Source organism: Vipera ursinii (assembly GCF_947247035.1).
Source record: "Vipera ursinii genome assembly, chromosome: Z".
Classification (NCBI taxonomy): Eukaryota; Metazoa; Chordata; class Lepidosauria; order Squamata; family Viperidae; genus Vipera; species Vipera ursinii.
The window spans coordinates 96,138,834-96,163,723 of NC_139517.1; the positions used below are offsets into that span (position 1 = coordinate 96,138,834).

The 24,890-nt window shown below is 47.0% G+C and overlaps 1 protein-coding gene across 9 annotated transcripts in view; it reads right to left on the minus strand.

Moving 5' to 3' along the window:
* TMEM106B (transmembrane protein 106B) overlaps window positions 1–24,890 on the minus strand; it is a 214,412-nt gene that overhangs the window by 6,914 nt on the left and 182,608 nt on the right. Inside the window, exons 1-7 of one of the 9 annotated variants that reach the window (XM_083377973.1) lie at window positions 20,939–21,041; window positions 15,865–15,949; window positions 14,565–14,627; window positions 12,596–12,805; window positions 10,790–10,898; window positions 9,988–10,147; window positions 9,734–9,874 (exon numbers count right to left, since the gene is read on the minus strand). In XM_083377973.1, coding sequence (XP_083234099.1) covers window positions 9,734–9,874; window positions 9,988–10,147; window positions 10,790–10,898; window positions 12,596–12,803 — 618 coding nt within the window. In that variant the 5' untranslated portion in view covers window positions 12,804–12,805; window positions 14,565–14,627; window positions 15,865–15,949; window positions 20,939–21,041. Of the gene's footprint in view, window positions 1–9,733; window positions 9,875–9,987; window positions 10,148–10,789; window positions 11,703–12,595; window positions 12,806–14,564; window positions 14,628–15,819; window positions 15,950–20,753; window positions 20,808–20,938; window positions 21,044–24,890 lie in introns of those variants that run through there. The other 8 variants (XM_083377976.1, XM_083377971.1, XM_083377969.1 and 5 more) reach the window with 8 other exon arrangements.

Here is a 24,890-nt window from a genome sequence, read left to right on the forward strand (position 1 = left end):
TTATAGGTGGCACTTAGATCCTAAAAAAATTAGCATGTACAGTATGTATCCAAATTATCAGCCTAAATGCTGGAGGTGTGGTTGTGAGGATGCAATCTATTACCACATGTGGTGGACTTGTAAAAAAGTTAAAGTTTTTTGGATTAAAATTTGGTGGAATATGCAGAAGATATTTAAGAAAAAGATAAGGTTTACCCCACAGTTATTCTTATTGGGTATTATTACTGATTGTACTGTTATAGAAACTAAATTGATGTTGAATTTAAGAACGGTAGCAAGACTTCTGGTTTCGCAATATTGGAAGAAGGAGGAACTGCCTACTATAGAAGAGTGGACTTTAAAAGTTTCAAACTTGGCAGAAATGGCAAAAATTTCAGCATACCTGAAAGAACAATCGCAACAGAGATATATTTCGGAATGGAGAAGATGGATTGAATATATTCAGAATAAATATGGGATTAAAAAATTTCACCTAGCATATGAATGAATGTTAGAATTATAAGATGTACCATGTGTGTGTGTGTGTGTGTCAGACCCGCAGGAATGGCTAGTAAAGGTGGCGGCAGTCTGGCCTGGCCCGAAGAGGAGCCGAAGGGAGCAGCTCTGCAAGCCCCGCCGCCCCCTTCTCTCAGCTTCCTGGCAGCACATCCCGCAGGGGAGGTCAGCTAGGGAGGTGGCAGTCCAGCGTTGTTTCCCCCCTCGTGCGTGTGTGTGTGTGTGTGTGTGTCAGACCCACGGGAATGGCTGGTAGGGAAGCGGCCTTCCGGCAATCCCCTCCTTCCTGTGTGTCGGGCCCACGGGGCTCAACACACAAAAAAATGCAAACGCCGGACTGCCACCTCTACCAGCCATTCCCGCGGGTCTGACACACACACACACACACGGAGGGAAACAACGCTGGACTGCCACACACACACGCACGAGGAGGGAAACAACGCTTGACTGAGGAGGGAAACAACGCTTGACTGCCACAAACACACACAGACACACACGCACGAGGGAAACAACGCTTGACTGAGGGAAACAACGCTTGACTGCCACACACACACACACACACACGAGCGCACGAGGAAGGAAACAACGCTTGACTGCCACACACACACACACGCACGAGGAGGGAAACAATGCTTGACTGCCACAAACACACACACACACACGCACGAGGAGGGAAACAACGCTTGACTGAGGAGGGAAACAACGCTTGACTGCCACACACACACACACACACACACGCACGAGGAGGGAAACAACGCTTGACTGAGGAGGGAAACAACGCTTGACTGCCACACACACACACACACACACACGCACAAGGAGGGAAACAACGCTTGACTGAGGAGGGAAACAACGCTTGACTGCCACACACACACACACGCGCACGAGGAGGGAAACTGCTTGACTGAGGAGGGAAACAACGCTTGACTGCCACACACACACACACACACACGCACGAGGAGGGAAACAACGCTTGACTGAGGAGGGAAACAACGCTTGACTGCCACACACACACACACACACACGCACGAGGAGGGAAACAACACTTGACTGAGGAGGGAAACAACGCTTGACTGCCACACACACACACACACACACACACACACACACACGAGGGGGAGAAACAACGCTGGACTGCCGCCACCTCTGCCAGCCCTGCAAGCCTCTGCCGGGGCGGAGGGCGACGGTGGCCGCAGCGACCGGAGAAGGGAGCCGGAGGACTCGCAGCAGTCCTTAAGGCGTTGGTTGTTATTCCTTTGTTCTGCGGAGGGGGCAGGGGTGGAATAAAGGCGGCAGGCAGCGCTCCAGTGAGGGGGAGGGGGAGAAGAGGAGAACGTAAGCCCTGCTGGCTCGGGCAGGAGTAAATAAAGCTGGATAACAGTTGTTTTGTACGGACAGAGCGAGAGCAGAACAAGCTGGCCGGAGGGAGGGATACGTCTCGCGGGGAATGAAAGGCGGGAGAGAGGGTGGGCGGAGAGCTCGTCCCTGCTTCCCTCTCCCGGCTCCTTTTTGCCTTGCAAAATGGAACTGGGTTAAGCCAGCCGAGAGCACGCGCTTTCCCCCTCCCCAGCCGGCCTGAGGGACCCCTGCCCCCTTTGTGCCTTTTGCCTTGCTGGAATGTCGCCAAGGCACTCGGCCGACTTGCCCTGCAGTCTGCGTCTCCTTGGAAGTCCAATACCTCTGGAAATCTCCACGTTGGAGAAGCGGCAGAGGCTTGCAGGGCTGGCAGAGGTGGCGGCAGTCCAGCATTGTTTCTCCCCTTTGTGCGTGTGTGTGTGTGTCAGACCCGCAGGAATGGCTAGTAAAGGTGGCGGCAGTCCGGCATTTGCGTTTCTCTGTGTGTCAACCCCCGTGGGCTCGACACACAGGAAGGGGGGGAATGCTGGAATGCTGCTTCCCTACCAGCCATTCCCGTGGGTCTGACACACACACGCATGCACGAGGGGGAGAAACAACGCTGGACTGCCGCCACCTCTGCCAGCCCTGCAAGCCTCTGCCGCGGCAGAGGCTTGCAGGGCTGGCAGAGGTGGCGGCAGTCCAGCGTTGTTTCTCCCTCTCGTGCGTGTGTGTGTGTGTGTGTGTGTCAGACCCGCAGGAATGGCTAGTAAAGGTGGCGGCAGTCCGGCATTTGCGTTTCTCTGTGTGTCAAGCCCCGTGGGCCCGACACACAGGAGGGGGGAGGACACCGCTTCCTTACCAGCCATTCCCGCGGGTCTGACACACGCACGCATGCATGAGGGGGGGGAAACGCCGGACTGCCGCCACCTCTACCAGCCGTTCCCGCAGGTCTCTCTCTCTCACACACACACACACACACACACATGCACGAGGAGGGAAACAACGCTTGACTGCCGCCTCCCTAGCAGACCTTCCCTGCGGGATGTGCTGCCAGGAAGCCTGGCAGCCTGATGAGCGGACCCTGCAAACCGTGGCCGAGCCAGCTCCGGGATGCTGCCAGAGTCAACGAGCGGCTCGTCATGGCACAGAATATAGATATGTTGCTAAGAAGGGGCCAAGCTTATACTTATACTCGGCTTATACTCGAGTCAATAACTTTTTCCAGTTTTTTGGGGTAAAATTAGCGGGTCTCGGCTTATACTCGAGTCGGCTTATACTCAAGTATATACGGTACTATTATTTACCTATGTATAAGGGGAGTTAAAGTGCGATAGGATTTAATGTGTATTCACAGTTGGTTAGAATATTTGTTGTGACTCAGGGCCAGCCTGTGGTTTCGGCAGCCGGCTCAGATGTGTCGGAGGACTCAGATGAGGGGGAGGAGGACCGTGTGGGAGACGAACCGGTTGATGATGGCGTGGAGGCTTGGCAGAGTTCCCAGCCGGGGCCCTCTTCTCAGCTGCGTGAGCCCGATAGTGCGGAAGATGATGACCCACAGCTGGCCCTGTTCAAGGACGCCCGACGCAGGAGGCAGTCGAGCAGGAACAAACAAAGAAAGAATGTGGGACTCCTCGGGAGGAGGCACAGGGAGACCACGCCCTGAGCTCTCTATAAAAGGAGTGTTTGGGGAGGGGCTGGTTGCTGAAAGCAACTTTTCCGCTTGAGAAGACAAGCTCTAGTGTTTTTGTTAACTGCGTAATTAAATCTTGGCAGAAGCCTTTTAGCCTTGGACGCTCTCCAGACTCTTCTTTTTGAATAGGGGTTTGCTAGAAGAGGGCTGGTTCAGAACAGTTTGCTTTCAGCCACCCACCCCTTATTACTACGATGGAGCAGCTTCTTGCCGAGAATGCCCAGCTCACCCAGCAACTCACTTTGCTGGCAGCTCAGGTGGCACAACTGCAAGCTCAGGTACATGCTGCACCCCCACCCAGGAGGAAATGTCAGATAGCTATGCCGGATAAATTTGCTGGTAAACCAGAACTGTTTCCTGCCTTCCTGGGACAATGCCAGCTTTATATCAGCGTGAGAGCAGCTGATTTCCCCACTGACCGAGATAAGGTGGGATTCGTATTGAGCCTTCTGTCGGGAGATGCAGCTCGTTGGGGCACGCCTCTGTTGGCACAGCCTAGCCCTTTGTTGGATAACTTTGGGGGGTTTTGTGACCATATGCGCCTCATGTACGAGGACCCGATTAAGGCGCAGACTGCCACCCGACGCCTGAAAGCTTTGAGGCAGGGTCAGCGCCCTCTACAGGCCTATATCAGCGATTTCCGGCTGCTTAGCCAGGATTCCGCCTGGAATGAGGCTGCGCTCGTGGATGCCTTTCAGGATGGCTTGTCAGAGGAGATGTTGGATGAGCTGGCCCACGTGGACATTCCCTCAGACCTGAATGGGCTGATCCATCTTTGTCTGCGGATCGATGCCCGGCTGCAGCAGCGTAAGAGTCGCCGTGCCACCCCACAGACCCCTGCCGCCCCTGTTGTGCGTGAGCCCCCAGTCCAGAGGGAGGAGCCAATGGAGCTGGGTGCCGCCAGGTCCCGTCTATCGGTGACGGAAATGGACAGACGACGATCGGAGGGGTTGTGTTTTTACTGTGGGGACCCTGGACATTTGGCTGCTTCTTGCCCGAAGAAGCGTCAGCGGGCGTCAGTGACCAAGCCTGCCCCGAGAAAGTCCCCTGCTTTGCTATCGGGAAACGGCCCGAGCCCGATCTAGACGGTGTGAAAGATCGGGCGACCCACAACGACCACGCCGAGCGACGCCGTTCCGACGGTGCCTGTGAACCTCCACGGCATTTGATTCTGGAGGCACGACTGATCCTTCCTGGCAAGCCAGAGGGGATTCCGGTCCATGCCTTAATTGACTCTGGGGCTACCACTAACTTTATGGATTCGGCCTTTGTGGCCAAATGGGCTGTTCCCCAGTGTCCAGTGGATCCGCCCATGCTTGTGGAGACCATCGATGGTCGAGTGCTCCTGTCCGGGCCTATTACGGCCGCCACGCAACCCGTGTGTATGGCCATCAGTACCCATGTGGAGGCCATTCAGTTTTACGTCACTTCGGATCTGCACTTCCCCGTGGTCTTGGGACTGGCGTGGCTCCGGGCGCATGATCCACAGATCTATTGGTCTCAGAACTTGGTCACCTTCCCAAGTTTGCAGTGCGTGGACCACACCCGCCATATCTGTGCCGGCCAGGTGGAGGGTTCCTCAGGGGTTTCCTTGCCTCCCGAACTGTCCGACTTTGCTGATGTGTTCAGCGAGTCAGAGGCGGACCAATTACCCCCGCACAGGCCCTATGACTGTTCCATTGATCTAGTCCCTGATGCGCCTCTCCCAGTGGGGCGTTTGTACTCCATGTCGGAGCCCGAGTTGGCTGCATTGCGGGACTTCCTGACAAAGAATTTGGCTCGTGGTTTCATCCGGCCCTCGTCCTCGCCAGTGTCTGCGCCCGTGCTCTTCGTCAAAAAGAAGTCGGGCGAGTTACGGCTTTGCTGTGACTACCGGAAACTCAACGCCATCACGGTGCGTAACCGCTACCCGCTGCCCCTCATCCCCGAGCTCTTGGACCGACTCCGGGAGGCTAAGATCTTCACGAAACTGGACCTGCGTGGAGCTTACAACCTCGTCAGGGTTCGGCCGGGTGATGAGTGGAAGACGGCGTTTGGTACTCGCTATGGACATTTCGAGTACACGGTGATGCCGTTTGGCCTGACCAACGCCCCCGCTGTGTTTCAGCATTTTATGAACGATATCTTTCGGGATCTGTTGGACCAGTTTGTCGTGATTTACCTGGACGACATCCTGATCTACTCCCCGTCGCGTGAAGCGCATCATCAGCATCTCCGTCAGGTCCTGCAGCGCCTCCGGGAACATCGGCTGTTTGCCAAGTTGGAGAAGTGCCAGTTCTACCAGGTGACCATCGATTTCCTGGGTCACCGCATTTCTCCTGAGGGCATCGCCATGGAGCCGAGTAAAGTCGAGTCGTTGCAGAGTTGGCAACCCCCGCGTCGCGTGAAGGACGTTCAGCGACTCCTTGGATTTGCCAACTACTATCGGACATTCATCCCTGGCTTTGCTGCCTTGACAGCCCCCCTCACCCGGCTCCTGCAGAAGAAGACTCGGTTCCAGTGGAACGCCCCCGAACAACAGGCGTTCCAGGCTTTGAAGGACGCCTTCATGAAGGAGCCCATCTTGAAACATCCCGACCCGCAACGGCCGTTTGTCGTGGAGGCGGACGCCTCCGACATTGCCATTGGGGCCGTGTTACTCCAGGCAACGACGCCCAGCGGTACCCTTTTCCCTTGCGCGTATCACTCTCGGAAATTGAACCCCTCGGAGCGCAACTATACCATCTGGGAGAAGGAGCTGCTGGCCATCAAGGCGGCGTTTGAGGCTTGGAGGCATCATCTGGAGGGGGCGCGGCATCAGATTGAGGTCCGGACGGACCACAAGAATCTGGAAAGCCTGCAGACCGCTCGGAATTTGAATCAACGCCAGATCCGGTGGTCCCTCTTCTTTGCGAGGTTTGACTTCCGGGTGCGGTACATACCAAGCGGGCACAACCAGAGAGCGGATGCTCTGTCCAGAAAGCCCGAATACACCCGAGCGGAAGACAAGCTTCCGCCCAGGACAGTGATCCCCGTCGAGTCTTTTGCTGCGGTACGGGAGCCGGTGGATATACGGGCTCGGATCCGGGAGGCGCAGCAGCAGGAGGCGTGGGTGGCTCAGCGGAAGGAAGAGGTGGGGCCAGATTCGCCTTGGTCGGTCGCGGATGGACTCCTGTATTATCGTGACCGGCTCTATGTTCCAGGAGGGCCACTCAGGGGACTCGTCCTCAGCCAGTGTCATGATAACCCGGCTGCGGGGCATTTTGGCCTGTTCAAGACTCTGAACCTGGTCTCCCGTACCTTCTGGTGGCCCCGAGTCCGACACGATGTCCAGTCTTATGTCACCTCCTGCACTCCTTGCAGGCAGGCCAAGTCAGCGACAGGGGCCCCGCCTGGTTTACTGCAGCCCTTGCCAACACCCAAGAGACCCTGGGGGGCTGTGTCCATGGACTTTCTGACGGATCTACCCCCATCCTCCGGCTTCACGACAGTGTTTGTGGTGGTGGACATGTTGACCAAGATGGCGCACTTCATCCCCTGTCGCGGCTTACCGTCAGCTCGCGCCACTAGTCGCATGTTCATCCAACAGGTGTTCCGGCTGCACGGCCTTCCCGATAGAGTCGTCTCCGATAGGGGGGCCCAGTTTACAGCCCGCTTCTGGCAGGAGTTGATGCGGGCGTTGGACATTAAGGTTTGCCTCTCGTCCGCGCATCATCCTCAGACCGACGGGGGTACCGAGAAGGTCATCGGCATCTTAGAGCAGTATCTGCGCTGCTACGTTAACCTGCAGCAGGACAATTGGGTGGACTATTTGGCCATAGCCGAGTTTGCCTTTAACAACTCGCAGCACACCTCCACGCAGATGACACCGTTCTTGGCCAACGTGGGTTATCACCCCCGGTTTTTCCCCCTTTCTCCCGTGGACTCATCGGAGCCGGCAGCGAACGAATTTATGGCGGAGTTACAGGCGATCCATCGGTTGGTGCGACGGCAGCTGGAGAAGGCCAAGGCCGACTACAAGAGGTTCGCCGATCGGTCGAGAAGGGATACGCCTCCACTATCGGTGGGGGATCGGGTCTGGCTGTCCACCAGGAACCTACCATCCACTCGGCCGGCGAGGAAGCTGGACCACCGTTACCTTGGACCGTTCCCAGTCGAGGCCGTCATCAATCCGGTCGCCTATCGTTTAACTCTGCCACGTTCCCTGCGCGTGCACCCCGTCTTCCATCGGTCCTTGTTGGTCCCCGAACAACCGGCCTGTCTTCGCCAAGCGGAACCTCCCCCATCAGGAACTCGTGATGGAGGCAGCACCCCCGAGTACGAGGTCGCCAGCATCAGGGATTCCCGCTGGCTGAAAGGTCGCTTCCAGTACCTGATCGAGTGGAAAGGGTACGGGCCGGAGGACTTTACATGGGAAGACGCGACCGCCGTTCATGCCCCTGCGTTGGTGACTGCGTTTCACGAACAGTTCCCATCCCGACCGCATCCGGATCGGCAGACCCGGGGGAAGGGCCCTGCGGTGCGGGATAGTGTTGTGACTCAGGGCCAGCCTGTGGTTTCGGCAGCCGGCTCAGATGTGTCGGAGGACTCAGATGAGGGGGAGGAGGACCGTGTGGGAGACGAACCGGTTGATGATGGCGTGGAGGCTTGGCAGAGTTCCCAGCCGGGGCCCTCTTCTCAGCTGCGTGAGCCCGATAGTGCGGAAGATGATGACCCACAGCTGGCCCTGTTCAAGGACGCCCGACGCAGGAGGCAGTCGAGCAGGAACAAACAAAGAAAGAATGTGGGACTCCTCGGGAGGAGGCACAGGGAGACCACGCCCTGAGCTCTCTATAAAAGGAGTGTTTGGGGAGGGGCTGGTTGCTGAAAGCAACTTTTCCGCTTGAGAAGACAAGCTCTAGTGTTTTTGTTAACTGCGTAATTAAATCTTGGCAGAAGCCTTTTAGCCTTGGACGCTCTCCAGACTCTTCTTTTTGAATAGGGGTTTGCTAGAAGAGGGCTGGTTCAGAACAATATTTTAGTTTAAGCTTGTTAGAGGCAATACCCTGCTTTCAGCTCTGGGAAGTCCGGGGGGGGAAGGGGGGAGGGTGCGGATGTGGGAGGGGAGGGATGGAGTATACTTAAAATGTACTGTAAAACTTTTGAAATAAAAAAAAAGATATTGCAATGTCCCAGTCACCATTTGCTGGCTTCCTAATGCTAGGTCAATGGGGAAGCTGGCATGAAGTTGCAAATGGCAACCATGTGCTGTCTTTGCTTAATGACCTGCAGTGATTTGTTTAACAATGGCAACTGGAAAGTGCTGGCACTGATGTCACTAAGCAATGCAGTCACATCATACACTTTACAAGCATGTCGTTTAGCAAAGGAAATCCTGATCCTCATTGCTGTTGTTTAGTTTAGTTTAGTTTATTAATATTTCTATACCGCCCTTCTCCCGAAGGACTCAGGGCGGTGTACAGGGCAAGAATAAAACATAAAGTTACAAAAATTAAAAAGTTATTAAATACATGCCCATAAAAAACAATAAATACATTAATAAAACCCCCAATAAAATGATAATAAAAACCCCAGCAATCCCACCCTCAGGCCAGGCCGGCTTGTTCGAACAGGTATGTTTTCAGATCGCGGCGAAAGGAGCGAAGATCCGGCGCCGTCCGGAGCTCAACCGGTAACTGGTTCCATAGCTCCGGAGCGCCCACAGAGAAAGATCTCCCCCTGGGGGCCACCAGTCTACATTCTCTGACCGGTGGCACCCTGAGGAGTCCCTCTCTGTGGGAACGCACAGGGCGAAGGAAAGTTGACGCCGGCAGCAGGTGTTCCCTAAGGTACTCCGGCCCCCTGCCATGTAGGGCTTTAAATACCATAACTAGTACCTTGAATCTCACCCGGAAGACAACTGGCAGCCAGTGCAGCTCACGGAGCAGAGGTGTAACATGGGAGTATCGGGAAACTCCCAACACAACTCTCGCGGCTGCATTCTGTGCCAGTTGGAGCTTCCGGGTGGTCCTCAAGGGCAGCCCCATGTAGAGAGCGTTGCAGTAGTCGTGAGGTCACGAGCGCGTGAGTGACCGTGCATAGATCATCCCGGCTTAGATAGGGCCGCAACTGGCGCACCAGGCGAACCTGGGCGAAAGCCCCCCTAGTCACAGCTCCTATATGGTCTTCCATATAGTTCACTGAGAACTACCTGTAATTGTGATATGCTATGTGATTCCCAGTGATTCTTACCTGTTTCATATCCAATGGTCCAATGTGGGTATTATTGTTCAGCCGTGCCTTTCCAATCACGGTCTTTGCAAATTGTACCTGGGCAGTAATGTTGTCAACTTCTACAGAATAATAATTATTATTGGTTATGTTCAATGTATTCTGCAAAAGAAATAATTCAGGACTCTACATTAAATGATGCTTTAGTCCAATGGTAAACATCAATATAAATTATCAACCACTGAAGGAAATGAAGTTTTCAACTAAGATCTTACCGTAATATTTAAATATATTATGCGTCTCTGTGCTTCATAATCGACATATACTGATTTGACTCCAACATATTGTACATCAACAGATCGAGGAAATAAGAAAAATACTGCCAGGCCAGAAAGCAGTAAGCATCCAATGACAGAAGCAGTCACATAAAGTTTTCTGCAGAGAGAAGAGAGGCTCTTTTAAAGTGTCAATGTTATCTTTATACCCGTCCTTTTCACTGCATGGATTTTTAGTTATTGGACATGCTCCAACTATTACATATTTCCTGTGCCCATTCTAAGGTTAATCACCATTTTTTGAAATTGCCTGCAGAGACATGTATGCATGCATGCATTCCTCATTCTGTCTAATCTCTGGGGAGTTAATAAGAACAAAGCAAAGTTGCTAAGGCAAGAAGCAATAAGCAGGCACAATCAATATTAACATAGTGCATTCTTTCCCTACAGCATCTATGATTTTCCCAGCAATCTCCTGGTTTTTAATAGTTGGAGAATGAAGCTATGGATATGGATTAACAAAGATAGAAAAAGTGGAATTCTAGAATGTTGTAACCCATGGTAACCCTCCCACCTGAAACCAAATCAGTGCAACATGGCAAAACTCCAAATCTAATAGGAATTTTTGCTAATAACAAGTGTCAGAAGCTCAAGCAATGCAGCCTAACTCGTTTTGCAGGCTACATTAACATAAAGCATTTTGATTATTAGAACAGAGTAATATTTTCCAAGGTTAGATTTGTCAAATGTAACTTTAAAGAAATTTACCATATCACATACAGTCATTACTATGGTAACTTACGTTCTTCTTGGCCTCAGTCTCTGATCACTATATGGAATCAAGGCAACAAGCTGATTTTCCTGTCCTGGAATATAATCCAGCATCCTGTCATTTCTACACCCAATTGCTGCTGTTATAAAGCCAGTAAAACATGCCACATGATATACTGATGAAGCTGAAATTTCTGTAACAAAGGTCTGCATAACATACACATCTACCACAAACTAAATTCAAAAACAATGTTTTTCAGGTACAATAAACTTATCAAAAGGCAAATATTTTAAAAGAAACTGTCACATATTTTTAGGGGAAACAGTTTTTTATAACAAGCTATGAAATTACACCTAACCACTGCCTTGCAAAGGTTTTGCTCATCAGCTCGTTGTTGTTGTTAGCTGCGAAGTCGTGTCCGACCCATCGCGACCCTATGGACAACGTTCCTCCAGGCCTTCCTGTCCTCTACCATCTTCTGGAGTCCATTTAAGCTCAGCCTACTGCTTCAGTGATTCCATCAAGCCACCTCATTCTCTGTCGTCCCCTTCTTCTCTTGCCCTCAATTTTTCCCAGCATTAGGCTCTTCTCCAGTGAGTCCTTCCTTCTCATTAGGTGGCCAAAGTATTTGAGTTTTAGCTTCAGGATCTGGCCTTCTAAAGAGCAGTCAGGGTTGATCTCCTCTAGGACTGACCGGTTTGATCGCCTTGCAGTCCAAGGGACTCGCAGGAGTCTTCTCCAGCACCATAGTTCAAAGGCCTCAATTTTTTGGCGCTCAGCCTTTTTTATGGTCCAGCTTTCACTGCCATACATTGCAACTGGGAAGACCATAGCCTTGACTATACACACTTTTGTTGACAGGGTGATGTCTCTGCTTTTTAGTGTGCTGTCTAGATTTGCCATGGCTTTCCTCCCGAGGAGCAAGCGTCTTTTAATGTCTTGACTACAGTCCCCATCTGCAGTGATCTTGGAGCCCAGGAAAATAAAATCTGTGCTCATCAGCTAGGCATCCTCTTTTCAGTTCCACTAAAATACTGCAATTTTGATAATTGAAAGTTTATTTTAATCAATGCATATTAGATGGAGATTAGTACACCTCAGTGCAGGTAGACCTCACTTAGCAACTACTCTATTTAGTAACTATTAGATGTTGTGAATTTGCTGAAAAGTAACTTTACGGCCATTCTGGCACTTATGATCAGTATGTAGCATTCCATGGTGATGGTTATTGCCATTTGGGCACCACAGCTGGCTTCTGACAAGTAGATTCAATGGAGAAGCTATCATAAAAGTGCAAGTAGCAATCACATGATATCTTACTTAACTAATATGTTGCTTAACACCTCAGTTGCTGGGCTCATTACTGCCACAAAACCATACTGAGTACAGGCTAGCAGAGAATATGTTTAAAGTAACTCTGAAAGTACAAAATAACTTCCAGTTTTTTTTCTGCTTGTAGCTCTATTATAGTTAGCTAAGAACATTTTGTACAGAGAAATAAGCCAAATCCAGGTTCTGAAGTCAATCAAGTTTGTGTTCTGTAAAAATTAATACCAAAACTGAATCTTCTGGAATATTTTAATTTTCTAAAATAGTTATATTATCTCAAAATGTTATAATTAATGTGATCATATAACTTGTTGTTTTATATTGTTGGTATCATAGAATACAAAATAAAAAAGCAAATCTAAGGAAATTAAACTGTAAATTTTATACTAATATTGTTATATACAAGGACAGGCTAGCTTAAGAAAACAATATAAAGACTTGCAAATGAAAATAACATATATTTATAACTGAATCTATCACAGAAATTGCTTCTGACTTTACACGTACCACGTGGTATTCTCCCAGTGCCTTGACAAGTGGGACATGTGACACTATCTCTTCCTGTAAATTCAACATATGGAAACTGTGACACATCTCCATTTTTTCCATCTTCACTATGAGAGTCTGAGTGCATTAATCCACTTTTCATGTTATCAGAGGTTGAAGCCCCATCATCTTTCAAAGCAGATAAAGGCATGGAAAGAGATTTTCCCATGTCTGTTGACAGAAAAAAGTTAATAAAAGCAAACCTTAGACTCGAAATCCATTTATTGCAGCAGGATTTGTTTGGAGAATTATTGATAGAATATTTTGACAACTCTTGCAGAAAAAGAACTTCTACTAAGTCAAAAACAAATTAAAAAGTTCAGACTCTTGTTTGTGAAATTGTAACAGCTTGTGACCTGGGAATTTATAAATAACATTTGTCTTCTATGATATACATTTTTTTCACCATTATAGACATGTCATTGATTACTGTTTGTAATGGGAAAAATACATTTTCTATACAGGTAGTCTAAGACTTGCAACCAGTTAGATTCAAAATTATGACAGACTTCATAAAAGATATTTATTTGAAATATTCCTGGGATTGTAAAACTATGCCCTTGTAAAGAACACAACATTATCAAAAATCATTTGCTGGACTAGGGCAGGGGTGTCAAACTCAATTTTATTGAGGGCCGCATCAGCACTGCAGTTGCCCTCAGGAGGCCGGGTGGGTATGGCCAGGGTGGGTGTGGCCTACTGGGTGGGCGTGGCCAGCTCTACATCATTCCCATCAAGGGTGCCTATGGGGGCCCAGGCAGGAGTGGGACAGATCTGAGGGTCTCTGACAGAAGGTGGGTCTCTGGGCCAGGGCCAAGGCAGTGGGGGCCGTTCCCTCACTGTTTCCAAGATGGCTTCGCGGGCCGAATGAAACCCCTTCGCGGGCCGGATCCAGCCCCCGGCATGTGTTTGACATGTCTGGACTAGGGCTATGTTTGCTTCCATATTTTCAAACGACATATGTTTTAAACACAAAAAATGATTAATTATGTGATTATAAACTGCAACTGAGTGTGAAATCCTGAGAGTCTGAAACAGTATTAATTTATGGTGGATTTCCAAATAAGACCTCTTTTAAGTTTCAGGTGCACCTCTGCAGTATTTCTCATTACCTAAAAATAGAACATAACAAAATATAGAAGCCACCACAATTAAAATACAACTCCGTATTATGGTCTAAGTGTGTTTCTGGAGTTATGATGTCTCAAATAAATTAATCACAGTTCTTCCCATTATTAATTCTCCATTCTCAGGTTCCAGAAAAATATGGTGAATCAGCTGTATTTCACAATAATGTCAAGCATGCATTTTTAGGCAACTGGACTTGTTTCTTGTAGCTCTACTCAGAAAAATACGTAGTTTATATTTTGAAAATACTTCATTAAATTTAATAGTGATCATCACTATTTGGCAATCTTCCCTATACACAAAAACATTAACTGGCATACTTCCCTGCATTCAATAGTAATGCAGTAAATTTCAAGGTTACAAGAAAAAAAAACATCACTACACAATTCCCAAATTCTGTATAGAACTAGATATACATCTGTAATATCCTGAGTATAAATATCAGCACTAAGAGATTTCATACTTCACACAGATCTAAATATAAGCATCTCTTCAATTTGGAAAAGCTCCTTCAAAGTTGTTTGTATGGTATGAAAAATGATATAGTCTGCCCTGAAATAGTACTCAAAAACTAAGCAGGAAAGAATGATGACATGACAAACACAGTATTTATTACTTACAATAACCTGAAGTTTGTACTATTCTCAGCATGTTTTTTCCCCTACCAGACACTAGTGGCATCACCGAAAATAAACAATACATTTATGGCATAGCCCACAAAATCATAAGCTTCAAATCTTCATTGTTTATATCCTGCATTTATTCTTCTGCTCAGGTTTCCTTTTTACCCATAATTTCTCACCTATAGCTAGTGATTTCAAGAGCCTGCAAGGGCTGGAGTCTCCCACAGATTGACACAATTCACCTAATAAAGACAAAGAGAGAAAGAAAGAAAAATTACTAAAGATTGCATAAAGCTGAAGAAACTTGTTTTACTTCATAAATAAGTAAAACAAGTGTATATATCACCTGAATACATTTCTATTTACACCTATACCATATTTAGGTATTCAGGAACACTAATGTACAAGTAAAGTAAAGGTAAAGGTAAAGATTCCCCCGCACATGCGTGCTAGTCGTTTCCGACTCTAGGGGCCGGTGCTCATCTCCGTTTCAAAGCCGAAGAGCCAGCGCTTGTCCGAGGACGTCTCCGTGGTCATGTGGCCGGCATGACTAGACGCCAAAGGTGCACGGAACGCTGTTACCTTCCCACCATAGTGGTCCCTATTTTTCTACTTGCATTTTTACGTGCTTTCAAACTGCTAGGTTGGCAGAAGCTGGGACGAGTAACAGGCGCTCACTCTGTTACTTGGCACTTGGGATTCGACCCGCCAAACTGCCGACCTTCTGATCGACAAGCTCAGCGTCCTAACCCACTGAGCCACTGCGTCCCCTAATGTACAAGTACTATATATTAAAGATATTTATTGGCATCACAGACCTGGCTATCGAACCCTTGTTCAAGGATTGAGAATTCTAGATAGACATTTGCTTTATATACCGCTTCAGCTGCAATAGGACACTGGTTTACCTTCCCTCAAAAGATCACCATTTCACATAGTAATGCTATAAGATCAGACAGCACATTCCTAGGCATTACAGTCACTCAAAACTTCTGAGAATAAGTGTATATAAGATTGCAGTTTGCAGAGCAAACAAATATTCCTATCTATTGAGGTCTAAACCATGGTAATCTCCACCACTGTTGCAAGGGATTAGTTTCACAAAACAAGTAGTTTAAAATCCCATGCACACTAAATACAGTGAAACTTTCTTTTGAATAAACATGCTAAGGATTGTACTTTACATTCTATGAATTTATTTTAACAGCATATATGCTATCCAATAGTAGTTCATAGGAGAATAAAATAAAACATTCAATAACCCTATATGAAGGGCTAGATCAGGCTAAGACATAATTTCCTTAACTATATTTTACTCAATTGTCATCATTTGCCATAAACCATGATTAAATCACTATATTTGGGTTCACACAACATTGTCAACAAAAACCAAACAAATCACTGTGTTGTAACATAAAAGTGAACCCAGAGAACTGCTAGATCTGTACAGCATGCTTAGCAAAGTGAAACCAACATTACAGATGACTGTGATCTCTAAGTCCCAAGCACTGAAGATTCATAAGCAAATTTTCTATGCTCTAGAAACATTGTGAGCAGTTGCAATCTAATAAGAAAAAAAAGAGAAAAAAATAGGACAGATGATGACATTAGCCTTATACTGAAAATCTACTAAAATCAAACTCAACTTTATTTATTTTATTTTATTTATTTTATTCGATTTATATACTGCCCTTTTCCCGAAGGACTCAGGGTGGTTTACAGGGCAAATTAAAAAGATACAATATACAGATTAAAATACAATTGAATTAATAGCTCCAACACTTTAAAATTGAATTGAATTTAAAACCTTAAAAACCCCTCAGTCCAGGCCGGCCAGCTCAAATAGCCAGGTTTTTAGGTCCCAGCGAAACGAACGAAGGTCGGGGGCGATCCGGAGTTCTACCGGCAGCTGATTCCATAGGGCAGGCATGCCCACCGAGAATGCTCTCCCCCTGGGGATCACCCACCGGCACTCCTTGACTGGCGGGACCCTAAGGAGGCCCTCCCTGTGGGAGCGCACAGGACGATGGGAAGTTGACGCTGGCAGCAGGTGCTCCCTAAAATAATCTGGACCCATGCCATTTACGGCTTTATAGGTCATCACCAGCACCTTGAATCTCACCCGGAGGGCAACTGGAAGCCAATGCAGCTCGCGGAGAAGAGGCAGTACATGGGAGTATCGGGAGACCCCCATCTGCACCAGCTGAAGCCTCTGAGTGGTCCTCAAGGGCAGTCCCATGTAGAAAGCATTGCAGTAGTCTATCCGGGAGGTCACAAGCGCATGAGTGACTGTACGTAGGGCATCTCAGTCCAGATAGGGTCGCAACTGGCGCACCAGGCGAACCTGGACAAAAGCCCCCCTGGCCACGGCTCCTATATGATCTTCCAAACTGAGCCGTGAGTCCAGGAGGACGCCCAAGTTGAGGGCCCTATCTGCGGGGGGTAACACCTCACCCCCCATAGTTAACGATGGAATAGACTGATTAAACCGAAATGCCGGTATGCACAGCCACTCAGTCTTGGCGGGATTAAGTCAAAGCCTGTTTCTCCCCATCCAGACCCAGACCGCCTCCAGGCAACGGGACATCACGTCGAGGGCATCACTGGGTTGGTTCGGGGTGGAAAAAGCTGGGCATCATCAGCGTACTGATGATACCCCACCCTGAAACCACGAATGAGCTCACCCAGCGGCTTCATATAGATGTTGAACAAGAGGGGAGAGAGGACCGACTCCTGAGGAACTCCACAAACAAGAGGCCTCGGGGCGGACTTCTGCCCTCCTGCCAACACCAACTGCGAACAACCCAGGAGGTAGGAGGAGAACTACTGTAAAACAGTGCCACCCACTCCCAACCACCTGAGGCGCCGCAGTAAGATACCATGGTCGATGGTATCAAAAGCCGCTGAGAGATCTAATAGGACTAGGACAGAGGAACAACCCCTGTCCCGAGCCTGCCAGAGATCATTCACCAGCATGACCAATACCGTCTCTGTGCTGTACCCGGGCCTAAAGCCCAATTGGTACGGGTCCAGATAATCAGCTTCCTCCAGGAACAAGGGAAGCTGGTGCGCCACCACGCTCTCTACAACCTTTGCAAGAAAGCGAAGGTTGGAGATCGGACAATAGTTGTTCAAAATAGCCAGGTCCAGGACAGGCTTCTTGAGGAGGGGCCTTACCACCGCCTCCTTCAAGGCGGCAGAAAAGCTACCCTCCCTCAGACAAGCAGTTATTACTGCCTGGAACCAGCATGTATGGAGGCATACATGCAATTTGATATGCATAGCACAGAAATGGTTTACCAGTCGTTTCTTCCAAGATGCCTTTTGACTTTCCAGTTTAGTTTACAACCCTGGTATTTCTTCTCAATCTTAGTACAGATCATACTGAACACTACTTTGTTTCCAAACTGAAGCAAGGTTTGGGTTTGAATAGCTCTCACACTTGATGCTGAGCAAACTACTGAAGACCTGATTATTCTCCCTGGCCTTGGAGTAGGCTGAAGAGGGAGTCCCTATTGAATAGGATTTTATTTTATTATGTTATTTTATATTCTCTTTACTATTTTTATAAATAACTCAAGATAGGGAACATACCTAATACTCTTTTCTATTTTCCCTTCAATAACCCTGTGCGATGGGCTATTTTGTTTATACCGTATTTTCCAGCGTATAAGACAACTTCTTAACCCATGAAAATCACCTCAAAAGTTGGGGGGTCTTATACGCCAGAAAAAAATCAGCGATCGGGCGGGAGCCGGCAGGACTGCCCTGCGCACGTGCACACTCCCCAGCTGTTAAGGAGCACTCATTTGTCGTGGAAAAAAAAATTGGAAGGGGAGAAAGCGTCCGACGTACGTGTGGGCTATAGGTAACCCAACCCAGGTAACCCAACCTTAGACCGTGGCAGCAGGCGGCGTTGGGATAGGGGAGGCGAGGTGCGCGTTCTTCCTTCCCTCTGAAGAGGCAGCCCGGGCAGTTCTTCCACCGGGCTTACTCCGTTTGCTGAATCTTTGTAGTTACTTAAGTAAGTGCTAGGCATTTTTAATAGGTCGCATCCTTTCTTTTCTCCACATATTGGCACCTCGCCTTTCTACGCTCTTACCTCTCTGGCTCTGTGTTTGAATACACCTACATGCTGCACGCACCGGTAACTTTAACAAGCCAAGATGACGTCAAAATGATTGTACCACTGATACAACAAAATCAGTGTACCATTGATATGAGGGTTTGGTCATTAGCATTCTTCCACATGCCTCCCTTTCCCCGACCCGTGAATCCTTTGCAAACACACATGATAACCATCAAAATCCCTTTTCAGGGCAAACCATATTATGAATTCTCTTCCCCCCCCCAGCATTTTCTTACATGAGATATTATAAATTAGTCCTAAGGAGTGCTTGTTAACAGCTGGGGAGCGCGCGCGTGCGCAGGACTGCCCTGCCGGCTCCCGCCAGATGCTCTTCCCTCTTGAGGCAGCATCGCTCCCTGGCTCTTAAGGAGTCCTCGGGGATGCTGCCTCAAGAGGGAAGAGCATCGGGCGGGAGCCGGCAGGACAGTCCTGCACACGCACGCACATGCGCGCACTCCCCGGCTGCTAAGGAGTGCTCCTTAACAGCTGGGGAACGCGCGCGTGCGCAGGACTGCCCTGCCGGCTCCCGCCAGACGCCAGCCTGCCCTGCTTCCTCCACAGTGAGAGGGGAGGGCGTGCCTTCCCGGGCTCGCTGATTTTCCGGCGTATAAGACGAAAAATCTTGAAAATCATCTCAAAAGTTGGGGGGTTGTCTTATATGCCCAGTCGTCTTATACGCCAGAAAATACGGTATGTCTGTCTTAAGATTGCTTATGATTTTTTCTTTTTTAATACTGTTCTCAATTTTTAAATTGTGAACCACCAGGAGTCATTGGAGTGACCTCCAAACTTCTAAAACAAAGTGATCATGCTGCCGCCTGCCTTATAATATCATCTTTAAATGCAGATTAAGGTATGGAACAATCCTAATTGCCATTGCCCACAGACTACTGGATTCAAACAACCTACATTATCTAAGCATTGGGAAATAGCATTCTTTTAAAAAAGGGGAGGAGACCAAATGTGCTATCCACTCATTATATAACCAATCCATCTTTCTTTCATAATTGGGGAGGCAGGCTCGCACTCTGGCAGCAAAATATTTTTTTCCCTTCTTGCCCCTTCCTTCCTCTCTTTTCAGTCATCAACTACTAGGAGACAATGATTGTCCACATTGGTGAATGAAGTAAATGTGCAGCCAAAGTAGATTCAGAACTAAGTAAACCATTATCTTCTGTTGTCTTGAAATGGATGAGGATTTTTTTCCAGTTTTTCTGTTCTTAGGGGAAGGCACTGTCTAGTTCAGAGGTCTTCAAACTCTGCCCTTTTATGACTCATGGACTTCAACTCCCAGAATTTCTCAGCCAGGCATGCTGGCTGAGGAATTCTGGGAGTTGAAGTCCATGAGTCATAAAAGGGCTGAGTTTGAAGACCCCTGGTCTAGTTGAAGGAAGCAAGGGAAATGCAATGCAATGATCACTTCTGAATCAAAGATCATTTCAAAGTATGCTTTAGGTATAAAAATATTGCACAGAATATAAAGCCAGAAAATCAAGATCATATCTGAAATATACTAGGCCGCAGACTAACTGAAGAAACCTAAAAACCACTTTCCTCTCTCTGCCACCCATTTAAGTATATAAATTCTGACAGAATTATCTACAAATTTTAAGTAATGGAAAGCAATATAATCACTATGACTCCACTTTTACAAACCCAGCACTCCCTTGTGGTTTATGGAAAAAAAAATTAGATTTGGGGAATTAGAAAAGAGAAGGAAGATTGCATGAACCATGATTTCATAACCCACAGACTATTAAGGTCAGCAGATATCTAAATAAACTAAAATTAAACTATATAAATCTTAGCCTTAAACCCGCCCCCCCTTCCCGAAGTTAGACCTTTATTTGCTACAAAAGTCTTCTTCGGATGATAAGAGCTTTCTTTCCAAACTCGCGTTGCAAGTAAACAATACAAGACGGAGTACTGCGAGAAGGAACTCAAGGAACAGGAGCCGGGGGGCATCAAACACAAGGGGCTTTTTTCAAAGCCAAGCCATCGCTTGCAGAATTAAATCATCATACGGAAAAAATGGCAGTAGATGTCGCCTTCGATGCCTTTTGCATGATGACTCAGAAGTCACTCTTGTTGCATTCACTGAGAATTAACCTAAGGTGTTTGGGCACGCAAGCTCAAATCGCCAGGGTGTTTAAGACTTTCCACCCCAGCACACAGCCATTTTATTTATATTATATGCCAAACAGACTGCTTTCGCGATCTTCCAACAAACCATATTCACCCGGGCTGCAGTTTCTCCCCGTACGTTCCTAAACTGGGATTTCTGCCGATGTCGAAACCTTTCCCCAATCGCCACCATGGCGCGCGCGCCTGTGCGTTGGCACCCAATTCCCATCCCCACAATACCAAAATAGGCTCGTGATTCCTCCCTGAGCAACACGTCGCCGCAGCAAAACAAGACCTTACCAGCAGCGCGTCAAAGCAACACAATTCCACTGTATTTCCAAGGTTATTTTTGCTCCGCACGTTTCCGGGGCTCTGGCTCACAAACAGCTCCCCATCAAGTTTCACGGCCAGACAGGAGCGAGCATGCGCGATGGTACATTTTGAAGCCCTACACCTTTTTTGCCCTTACTTGGGGTCCTTTCTTCTTGCAGACAGACGTGAAACAAATGTAAATACAATAAAACAAGAAGGGGGGGAGATGACCTTGGGTTGTGCCATGTACTATTTTACATCAAAACACGATTTATGCTTGGGGAGAGAAAAGTTACAAGGGAATGTGAAGCGTGGGCAACAAAGCCGTAAAGATGAGAAACAGGCTCAGTTATGGATAACGGAGCATGCTCAGATTCTCCCTTTGAAGTAGGCTGTTGCTTCGCCGCTAACAAACAAGCTAGGATAAGAGGGGGCCGTCCTCACCGTTCTATTTTTACTCGCGTTTCTAATAGCACTGTCAATCACTTCGTATTTTCCCTTTTATAAAATATTCTGGTCGATAAGAGTGTATGAAATACAGAAATCTTCGTCCAGTGAGAAACAAACCTCACTTTTGATTTCAGTTATTTTGCTGGAAACGCAGGTTTTCTGCGACCAACGTTCTTTTCATCATTTCTAGTTCCATACAACTATTATATTTCCATGACCCTTCAAGTTAATTCCAGCTTCTCAAATGTCTGGTTAAAACTATCTTAGGATCTTTTCTCCAACAATTGGCAGAAGAGCATTCTGCTCTTCTCTGTATAGTACTGAGAAAGTACTGCCTATGGAGATTCTCAATCATCCAGGGCATGGTTGTCCCAAAAGGTGCTTTTCGAAAAGACAACTGGACTTTCTTGGTTTTTCCTTGAAAACAACTCACTTCTCATTCAAAAAGCTTTGTCAGTTCTAAAAGTTGCCTTTTGGAGAAGTACCTTTGGGAAAGTACCTTTGAGTCCTTAGGGAGAAGGGTGGTATACAAATCAAATCAAATCAATCAATCAATCAATAATAAATAATAAATAAATAATAAATAAATAAATTAATAAATAAATAAATAAATAAATTAATAAATAAATAATAAATAAATAAATAATGAGATAGCCTACTCTACGTTGATCAAAATTGAATAAAAAGACCCATGGAAACTATGCAGTTGGCATATGACAACCAACAGAAATGTTCAGCTAATCACATAAGCTATGATAGATAATAATGTAGGGTGTGGCTAACCTCTCAACTTAGTTACAACTTGTCAGACCTGCAAGGTAGACCAAACCAGGAAACTGACTCCAGAGGATAAGTAGCAATATATTGTATTGAAATAGGCAACAGTATAGTAACAGAATATTGCAAGTCTGCCACATGTTCCATATTTTCACTTCCCTCTTCCCAAGAGCCAATCTTAGCCCATAATACTTGCCTTCTTCATCAGATATAATGTAAGCATCTCCGGCATCTGATAGCCTGAGCATCTTTTCAAAGTTTTTCCCAAATTTATTTAGACTAGTTTCCCCACACCACTTATTTGTTAGTTAACTATCTGCTGTGAGACCAGGTGTGTCTGTAGGAAAGAAAAAAATTTATAACTACAATGTGTAGCCAAAGCCTCTTTTTAAATGCTTCCACGCAGCTAGAGAAGCAGTGATGCTTTGATCATAACTGCTAATTTGACCTTTCCTGCAGGTGTTCTAAATGAACTGGGTGTGCACAGAGATTACCTGAAATTTTGGCCAGAGAAGGCACTGTTGTAAAGATTACATTACTTCCCTCTTACTTTTGATTTGCTGTTTCTAGATAGAACAAGGTCTACTTTATAGCCTCGAACTTGTCTTCGTATTCAGTTTGGTAATATATATATATATATATATATATATATATATATATATATATATATATATATATATATATATATATATATATATATATATATATATATATATATATATGTTTTCTGAGGTTTTCGCGGGTGCCTGTATGTGGATCCTTGGTTTTTCGGGTTTTTCCCCGCGTAGAACTAAAGGTGTGGGCGCAACGTTTCGACGGAGTCCCATCTGTCATCATCAGGCTTTAGCTTCCTTCTTCTGGGAGAAGCATGTGGCTGTTAGTTCCTCTTTTTTAAACTGCCAGAGGGGGTGTGTTCTGTGGAGGTGTGCTCTGATTGGGTAGGGGACCAAGTGTGTTCTGATTGGGTGGGAGTGTGTTTTGAATGGTGGGTGTGTTCTGATTGGGTGGGGGGGTGTTCTGAGTGGATGGGCTGGTCTCAGCTGCCAGCTCCAGAACTGAGCTGGTGAGTTGTGCTGCTTTTGTTCGGCTTCGTGTTTGTGGTGGTGCCATGTTTTTATAGTGGGTGTCAGTTTGCTTATTGTGTGGTTTGGAGGGGTTTAAAGTGGCTGATGTTGCAGCTGTAGTTAGGTTTCTGTTTTGTGGTTGTGTGTCTTTATCGTTGTGGGTTCGGATTTGCTTTTTGAATGGTTGTGTGGTGGTGATGTCATGTGATGTTATCATGAGTTTGGGTCTGGTATCATTCTTGGTGGTTGGGCCTCGTCTGTCAATCAAGGCGGGTTTCCAAATGGCTGGTAGACGAGAGGTATCATCTCGTGTATTCATGCTGTGTGGGCGTTTTTCTATCTCAATGGCTTCTCTGATTATTCTGTTGTTAAAATGTTCAATTTTGGCGATAGTTTTGGTTTTTTTAAAATCAATTTCATGTCCCGTGGCTTCAAAGTGTTGGACCAGGGATGAAGTTTGTTCTCCCTTTCTGAGTGAGTTTTTGTGCTCTTCAATGCGTGCACTTATTCTTCTGTTGGTCTGTCCGATGTATGTGGTGGGGCAGGTGGTGCATGGGATTTCGTATACTCCTTGGTTTTCTAACCCAATTATGTCCTTGGGGTTTCTTAGGATGGTGGATATTTTTCTGTCTGTGTAGAATGCTGTTTTGATGTTGTGTTTTTGGAGGACCTTGCTGATTCTGTCTGTGGTCCCTTTTAAGTCACCTGTCATCGCAAACCTCTACATGGAACACTTTGAAACCCTCGCTCTAGAAAAATCCAACCACAAACCCAAACTCTGGCTCAGATACGTAGATGACACCTTTGTAATCTGGCCACACGGCAAAGAAAAACTGGATGACTTCCTCATACACCTCAATAGCCTACACCCCAAAATACAATTCACCATGGAAACAGAAGCTAACAATCAACTTCCCTTCCTTGATGTCTTAGTCTACAAGAAATCCAACGGCTCCCTAGGACACACTATCTACCATAAAAAAACACACACAAACCGCTATCTGAACGCACTCTCACACCACCACCCAGCACAGATCAACTCCGTAGCCAAGACACTCATCTCCAGAACAAAACATCTAGCTGACGAACAACACCTAAAAACCGAACTACACACTCTCACTAATGTACTAACAGCCAATGGATTCCAAAGAAACACGATTACCAACTTAATCCGAAGAGAGACACCCACAAAAACCCAAGACAGAGAACAAGAAAATGGCAAAGCCCTCCTCCCATACTTAAAAGGGACCACAGACAGAATCAGCAAGGTCCTCCAAAAACACAACATCAAAACAGCATTCTACACAGACAGAAAAATATCCACCATCCTAAGAAACCCCAAGGACATAATTGGGTTAGAAAACCAAGGAGTATACGAAATCCCATGCACCACCTGCCCCACCACATACATCGGACAGACCAACAGAAGAATAAGTGCACGCATTGAAGAGCACAAAAACTCACTCAGAAAGGGAGAACAAACTTCATCCCTGGTCCAACACTTTGAAGCCACGGGACATGAAATTGATTTTAAAAAAACCAAAACTATCGCCAAAATTGAACATTTTAACAACAGAATAATCAGAGAAGCCATTGAGATAGAAAAACGCCCACACAGCATGAATACACGAGATGATACCTCTCGTCTA